General features: G+C 34.7%; 2 protein-coding genes across 2 annotated transcripts; one reads left to right on the top strand and one right to left on the bottom strand.

The window, feature by feature from the left end:
- The first annotated feature begins 266 nt into the window (after nucleotides 1-266).
- On the top strand, nucleotides 267-4,297 carry LOC18610901 (uncharacterized). Its single transcript, XM_018124005.2, has 11 exons — nucleotides 267-1,607; nucleotides 1,770-1,880; nucleotides 1,988-2,020; nucleotides 2,166-2,343; nucleotides 2,438-2,619; nucleotides 3,084-3,220; nucleotides 3,305-3,400; nucleotides 3,505-3,574; nucleotides 3,667-3,741; nucleotides 3,812-3,857; nucleotides 3,955-4,297. Exons 1-11 carry the CDS (start codon nucleotides 267-269, stop codon nucleotides 4,014-4,016), a joined length of 2,331 nt encoding a protein of 776 aa, XP_017979494.2. The 3' UTR covers nucleotides 4,017-4,297.
- A 203-nt stretch (nucleotides 4,298-4,500) lies between these two features.
- Nucleotides 4,501-6,444, bottom strand: LOC18610900 (Rer1 family protein). Its single transcript, XM_007046825.3, has 3 exons — nucleotides 5,874-6,444; nucleotides 5,030-5,210; nucleotides 4,501-4,908 (listed from the first exon to the last, which is right to left on the bottom strand). Exons 1-3 carry the CDS (start codon nucleotides 6,215-6,217, stop codon nucleotides 4,861-4,863), a joined length of 573 nt encoding a protein of 190 aa, XP_007046887.1. The 5' UTR covers nucleotides 6,218-6,444; the 3' UTR covers nucleotides 4,501-4,860.
- Between the last annotated feature and the right edge of the window lie 1,651 nt (nucleotides 6,445-8,095).

The raw sequence follows: 8,095 nt of genomic DNA, 5'->3' as shown, positions 1-8,095 counted from the left end.
GACGGAGAGACAGAAAAGGATGAGACAAAGGCATCCTCGGAGGAAGCTTAGAAATAACAGGAAACAAAGAGTATGGAAGTTGTTAAACTGCTAGATAAAACCTCAACTGTCCACACCAAGGCATAGTCTTCACCGATGCATATGCTTTGTAACTATCGGATTCCTTAAATTTAATAAGCATCTTCATCTCCTCCTAGAATTTTTTAACATTGTTTACGACGAACAAAAAGTTGGGAAAGAGCGAGTTTTGGTTCAGTTTCAGAGAAATGGAGAACTTGTCACGCAGCAGCAAAGCTTCTCAGCCTCATTCCTCGGCTCCATTGAAGCAAAGGCGGAGTGGTTATGAGCCGTCAGATACGGAGACTGAATGGCATGAAAGTCCCTGGCATGATCTCAACCGAAAGAATGGAACATCCAATCTTGCAGAGGCAGATAAATTTAAGTCCAATTTGCCAAGAAACATTAGCCCTTTCAAACTCCGCCGAAGACATCCTTCAAAGGTTGAATATGACAAAGGCTCTCCACCTAGAACTAGTCCGCTTCCAAGGAGACATAGCAGCAAGTCTCCTTACAAGACAAGGAGAGATGATGATAGAAATATCAGCCCCTTGTCAAAATCTGAGCACCGAAGGCATCTCTCTCCTTATAAACCTGGGAGAGAGGAGCATAAATTGAGTAATGAAATGGGGAATGGTGAGATTGCTGGCTTAAACAGGAAGCAAAATCGTAGAACTCCAACAAAAGAAGAAAGAGGAACAATCGGAGAGCTTCTTGAGACTGGTAGAGTGAGTGGAAAACCGAACTATAGTCGTCGATCAGTGACTGCTCCAGCAAGACAGAGAGGTAGAGAGAAGGATCAACTGAACAATCTTGGTCATGGTCAACTAGAGCAAAGAAGGGAAAGGACACCATCACCAATCTCAATGAACATGATACGCAAGCAAAGAGAAGCTTCCCAGGTGAAACAACAATCAGTCGGTGAAATCAATGAAATGGTCGCCAATGCAAAGATTTCTAGAGCTCCTATGTTAAATGCTGCTATTTTTGAAAGCTCAGAGTCCATTTCGCCTGGTGATATCTTCTTTTCTCGTGATGGTGTGGCCTTGACAATGCAGAAGAATGTCTTGCCAAATAATCGTGGCATTGAAAATCATTTGCTCCCAAAGCCACCAATGTTTGCGCAAAAAGATTCTGCTTCCCATCAACGAACAAAAGCTAATGGAAATGTTGATTCCAAAGCTCGAGGGTCCTCAGCAAGCACTGGTTTATCACGAACAACTATGACTTCGAGTTCTGCTGCTAGCAGACAGAGTAGTGGTAAGCTTAGCACTGAAAGTAGTAAGATGAGCGATAGTAGTGTAAACTCAGGGAAGTTCACATACAATAGACGAAAGGGCCAGAGTGAGGCCTGGTTTGCTTGTGTGATGAGAGGACCCTGCAGGACCTCAAAGAAATCACCAGAAAGGCAAGCATTTGATGAGGCCTCTTTCATTGGGAAAGCATTTGTTGTTGAAAAGCTGAGGCAATTTTGGGCTGATAAATATCAACCAGCTTCTCTGAATGGATTCACTTGTCACAAACAAGAAGCTCAGCTTCTGAAGCAATTTGTAAGTCGCTTATCAAAAAGTCTTTTGTTCTTCATCTGATTTCTCATCCACTGCATACGCTGCTATAATGTTTTAGTTGTGCAATGCAAGTATTCCTGTTGCTATACTTTTTACCAGCATTCCTTTCAAAGTTTTTCTTATCTTGTTTGTTGCACTTTATAGGCATCCCATGAGAGCTGTCCTCATGTTATGTTCAAAGGACCATCTGGTTCTGGGAAAAGAGCACTAACAATGGCTTTCCTGCGTGAAATATATGGTGACCCTTGTTGGAATGTACGTCTCTGTCCATACAAAAACATACCAGATTATTTTCCACCATTTTAAACTTAGCAGATGCCTAAGCTGACTCTACCCTTTTTTCTTCTTCCCTTTCTTGACAGGTATCTCATGAATTAAGACAATTCCCGATTCAGGTATTATATATTAATTTATTCATAGCCTCAAAGTTCATGAATAAACCAGCATTTATAGTACTATGTAATTGTAGTTTAACATGTGAAGAAAATCTCACATTTCACAGATTTAGAGTTCAACATCTTATGATTTGAATCTTGACAGGACAAAAGGCCATCAGAAGTAACTGTTCCACTTGCTTCAAGTGCTCACCATGTGGAGCTTAATGTAAACTTGGAAACAAATGCTAAATATGCATTGATGGGTTTAGTCAAGGAAATAAGCAGCAATTATGCAATCACCCCTGAAGTCAGCACTGCTAATTTCAAGGCAGATTACAAAGGTTTAACTTTTTTTTTCTTCAGGACAAGCAAGTTTCCTCCTGAAACAGTTTAAGCAATCAACTAAAAGCTAATAAGGTTTCATGTTTATTTCAGTTATAGTTCTTTATGAAGTTGACAAGGCACCAGAGAATATCCATCACTTGATAAAATGGATCATGGACTGTCATTCGGATTATTGTAAATTTATGCTCTGCTGTGAAGATGACATAAATATCCTAGAATCAGTAAAGAATCGCTGCAAAGTTATAAAAGTAGATGCCCCAGTAACTCATGAAGTAAGTATCTCTATCAGTTTTGCAGTGTAACTCAATTCCTTGTATAGTTTAATGTATATGGCAATCATGTTATATCGATATACCTTTACTGCTTTCATTTTGTAAAATGACATGCCTATGGTTAGCCTTTCTAAGCTCCTCAAAATGGAACACCCCCCACTCTATTTTCGCCATTTTGATGATGAATGGCATCTGAGGTTTACTGCTTGTATTGCAGTACCATCATAAATCAGTTCTTGATGGCAAGGGATGAATACAAAGTAACTTCTCCTTTCTTGCTTTTCATGCAAAAAATGGGACCAATACTGGTCATTGAGAGATCTCCTAAATAAAATATGTAATGATGAATCTATTGAGTAAGTTCTAGCATATAAAATGTTTTGTGTAGCATTGATCAGAGCAGAACATGCTTTCCCAAGTGCTTACATCTAATCTTCTTACCACTCTGACTGTCAAATTCCCAGATCATGGAGGTGCTTATTCAGATTGCAAAGAAAGAGGACTTTGACCTATCCATGAACTTTGCTGCTAAGATTGCTGCCAAATCAAAGCAAAACCTCAGGAAAGCAATCATGGCTCTTGAAGCCTGCAAAGCACACAAGTAAGAAATTGAAGCAAATCGTCCTAGATTTCCCATAAATTCAAACCATATTTGTTCTTAGATGTGTTAACTCTGTCAATGCAGCTATCCATTTTCTGATGATCAACCAATTCCTCTTGGATGGGAAGAGGTCTTGACAGAAGTTGCAATAGAAATCCTGTCTGATCCATCACAAAAAAGGTAAGCTTTTTTAGCGTTCTTTCTTTAATCTGTTCCTTCTTCCCACCAGAAGAACAAAGACGAAGGAAAACAGTAGTGACATTCTGCATATACAATTTTGTCAGATTATTCTTCATTCGAGGAAAGTTTCAGAAACTTCTTGTGGATTTTGTTCATCCTAAACTGATCCTCCAGGTGATGAATTTGAAACCTCGGAATAAATCAATATAAAACTTACTGAAAATCTCTTTATTTCTTCTTATATGGTTGTTTGTCCCAACATGCAGAAGCTGGTAGAACAGTTTCTTAAGCAAGTTGAAGCTGGTTTAAAAAGGGAATTATATTATTGGCATGCTTACTATGTAAGTTCCGCCCTCCTATCATTACATTGTTTTGCAGACAGGCAAAAGTAACTCGAGTTTATTGTTACAGGAGAAGAGGCTACCGACAGGAACGAGTGCGTTATTGAAATTAGAAGGTAAGATGGACACACCGAGGTTCAAAACTTTTATATCTGTCTTAGAGTTTGAGAAGAATCCTCAGTTTCTGCCATTTTTATTATTAATTTTTTGCAGAGTTTGTGGCCAAGTTTATGAGCATATATAGGAAGAGTTGCGGTGACCGTCAGTTTGTGTAATATTGGGGCCGAACTATGCTTTTTGTGCAAATCATTTTGTTGCACCTAGATACTGACTTTTTCCGAATAGGAGTTTTTCTATTGCTTCAAGGGCTGATATGGTCGAGATTGATCATAACCCTGCTGGTATTGTTGTAGAAAATATGTTAATCAAAAGGGCTTGGATAAGAACAATGGAGCTCAAGCTACTTCCTCAGGTAATGTCAGGCAGAAGCATATTTGACTTGTATCAATGAATGAAATACAGTTCCGATTTTGCATCTACTTCATAGGAGTATTAGACTGAAGCATATTTGACCACCAAGCCTCAATTAGACTGCAACCAAGTCCCCAAGACTCAAAAACTTTTTGCATATATAAGCCAGATTTCGATCAAATGCTGGTTCCTTCAAGATAGTGCCACAAACAAAACGCAATGGTAATAACACTGTCCGACCCCCAATCCCCTAGATGTGAGAGAGAAAGGTCTGGATAGAAGAACGGATAGAACAATATCCATCTCAAGATATATTTTTCAGCTATATTTTCCACTTAGGATGACCACACAATGAGAAAATAGCATCTTCAGTACAAATGGTTAACTAAATACATGAGAACCCAAAGTAACAACCTTCATGTTGGCTATATATGTGTTGGATAGTACAAGCACATAAAAGAAAAAAACATCTGAGAGGATAGGTAACACTGGTTAACTACATATATGAGAACCCAAAATTAAAACCTATAAATCCTACCCAAAAGGTTTCCAAACTTCAATACCTGCATGTTCTATTTTCATGCGGAATAACGAAAAGCTAAAACAAGTTTGTCATCCAAATTTCACCTTGGTGTTCGCAATCACCTTTCAGTCTCTTCGTGTACCACTACTACTCGCAGACTTCTTAGTATATCTCTGTCAAAATGAACAGATATAAGTTCCAAGAAGAATGGAAGAAATCTCCCTAATTGCAGGATCTACAAAAATAACTGAAAACTGAAAGTAAAAAAACTTATTTAGATTACTGAACCAATACCTGTTTTCCAATATCGAAGGGGATATATTTGTATTTGATCATGTGAAGAATTTGGCGTTTCATTGTGAGGAAAAATAGAAAAATCCAGTAGCATAACAATATTGGCCAGAAAACAGGTACATCCAACACAGAGAAGAAAGTCAATACAAAAGCAACCACAAAAGCCTTTGTGATCGCATACCTGCGACCGTTAATGAAAATTCAGTGAAGATATGCTTCAAAATACTGTACAAGCAAAAAGTACAGAACTCAACAACTCAAAAACTAACATAAATGGGATAAATTAACATTAAGCAACAACTTCATAAGAACATGCTGCATCTAATCAATCCAAGCCAGAGAAATAAAATCAAAAACCCTTTGAGCTAATGCTGCATAACCAGCTGAAAAAATATGAAACCCTCATCTTACGACTTAAGCTGAACTTCTACACACAATTATAACAGAAAGCTCTTAGATAGTGGATCCAACATAGCAAGTTCCGACAATCAACCACCAAAACTACCTATAATCTCACTTCAAAGAAGAGCATTAAGTTACTTATAACTACCAAAAAGGAATAGTATCAGTTTAGAATTTGTTTATGTCTATACAAAAAAGCTAATTTCTCCATAAAAGATTGTTCTAATTAATATGCGAAAGTTGCCAATTAACAACCATATATGGCATCTTGATTCGTTAAGCCTTCAGCTGACTTAATATCTAATACCACTAATCTTTTTTTCCTACAAAGGAGACGAGAACAGGAATTTTCCGATATAATTTTAATAGGGGAGAAAGGAAAGGAAATTATTAACATTAATAAATGTAATAACATGAACCAAACAGCAAAATCAGAAATTACCAGAACTTGAATTCGGGCAATCGACGAATGAAAGGCTTGAATTCATCAGAACCTTTAGTTGGCAAAGAAGCCCCATCCAAAGCTTCAAGCTCAGGGTCAACTTGGGGAGACAAAAACCCAATCAAGAGATTCAAAATATAAATTCCCAAACCATACGAAATTACATAAAACCCTTGAACGTAATAAACCCGCAAAACATAGATCATCGCCACCGACAACGTCCCTAACCACCTTCGCATTGTATGCGGCGTTGACCTATCGAGAAAATACTGAAATCTCCTCGAGAATTCGCTCTTCCATTGCACAATCGGAGCGGCACCTCCGTCATTTTCCAATCCCTCCATAACTACCGGTACAGTTTGTGAGTTGCGGTCGTTAGGGTTTCGAGTTGAAATCAAGCAAGGAAAAAGGTGAAAATTTTACGGTTTTAACTTTTCAGCAAGGTTTCCGTGATCCTCTCATTTTCGATTTTCTTCTCGTTCTTTTTCTTTTGCAGAGAGGCAAGAGGTTACGGCGGTCTGTGGGAATGGAATTGACTGCGTAAAAGGACCGAGGAGCTACGTGGCAGCGTGGTGTAAGAGCGAGTATTGAGTCAAAGCGGCCGCCAAGCAGAGATGTGTGGGAAATTTGTTACGCTTGTGGGCCTAGTAGGCCTTGTGGGCCCTAGTGGCCCGTTTCTTTTCGCCTTTCGAACTTTAGAAGCATCTTTTTGTTTTTTCAATATTAACAGTAAGAGTGTGTAAATTCAAATCGAATTGGAGTGAGTACCGTTTTTTCAATTTGATATTTAATTATTTCAGTCAATTAAGTTTAGTTAGAATGATTTAATCGATTTGATTTTTTATTTTAAATTTTTTTACTTAATTAACCAAATTGAATAATACTTAAAAAAAGATAAATGAGTTTTGAGTTAAAAAACAAAACAAAATTCTTCCTTTTTATTATTTAATTAAAAAAATAATCTTAACATGAGATCTTGTAAAAAAATGTCATATCCTCACATTTTTTACCCTTTATGAGTTTTATTTTCAATAATCGAATTGAACTAACTGAAATAGTTAGGTATTCAATTTATTTATTATTACAACTATTTCGATTCGGTTTTGATTTTTTAAGAAAAAAAGTTCGGTATTTTAAAAACTTAAATATCTAAAATCAATTTCATTGAATTAATTGTTTGCATATCTTTAACTAGAAGCTTCTATCAAGGAAAAGGGTTTGTTCAATTATAGGTGATGTTCTTGATTAATAACAAATATTAACAATCAACACTGTTAATTTGATAAATCTTAATAAATTTATTCACAATAAGCAACTCAAAATTTTATTTTTCAAACAAAATTTTTTTAATAACGACCGTTAGATATTTAGTTTGACATTTCTTTAAACTCGATTTAAAGTGAATATGTAGTAATGAAATTTAAATCCAATTTCACATTTTTAATAAGAATGTGATGTCATGCCATTGCTTTTTCTAATTACAAAGCCATCAATGCATTTTAGACAAAAATCTTGGCAATCACGTATTAAATAAATAAGTAATTAAATTTTATAATAAGTAGATAAATACATTGTATATAAATAAAAATAAATAAATAATAAATAATGATTGAAATCTGAAAGCTCGATAGATTTAATTTGTAATGTAACTATATCTTATATAAATTTGTTGTATTTTAAAAGTTATATATTAACTGTTTAAGATATAGACACGTGGACATATGATTTGATAAAAAATACTAAATAAAAAAGACATAACATGTAGAAAATTTTCTTAAATTATTTTAAAAAATTAAAATAATTTTTTATTATTTTATTATATTCAATCAAGTATTTATAATTTTATTTTAAGATAAAAAAATCTTTATATTTTTATTTTGAACAAAATTATCTCTTATAATTAATAATTTATTTAATCAAAATGTCATTTATCATTGTATATTATGTAACTCTGATTAAAATATCATAATTGATTATTATATGACATGTTAATATATCATAATTAATAATGATATGACATATTAATATAATATAATAACATGATCACATGATATTATTTATCTTTTACATTAACATCACATCAATGTTATGTGAATATAAAATGATATATGATATTTTGATTAATAAAAATTAATTAATCATTAGTCATAAAAATTTATCTAACTCAAAATAAAAATATAAAATTTATTTAAAAATAATAAATTAATAATAACTTATTTAAA

The sequence above is a fragment of the Theobroma cacao genome, chromosome 1 (genome assembly GCF_053813885.1).
Source record: "Theobroma cacao isolate CCN51 chromosome 1, ASM5381388v1, whole genome shotgun sequence".
Classification (NCBI taxonomy): Eukaryota; Viridiplantae; Streptophyta; class Magnoliopsida; order Malvales; family Malvaceae; genus Theobroma; species Theobroma cacao.
Note: the sequence above shows the minus strand (reverse complement) of the source record. Positions and strands in the feature narration are given on the sequence as shown.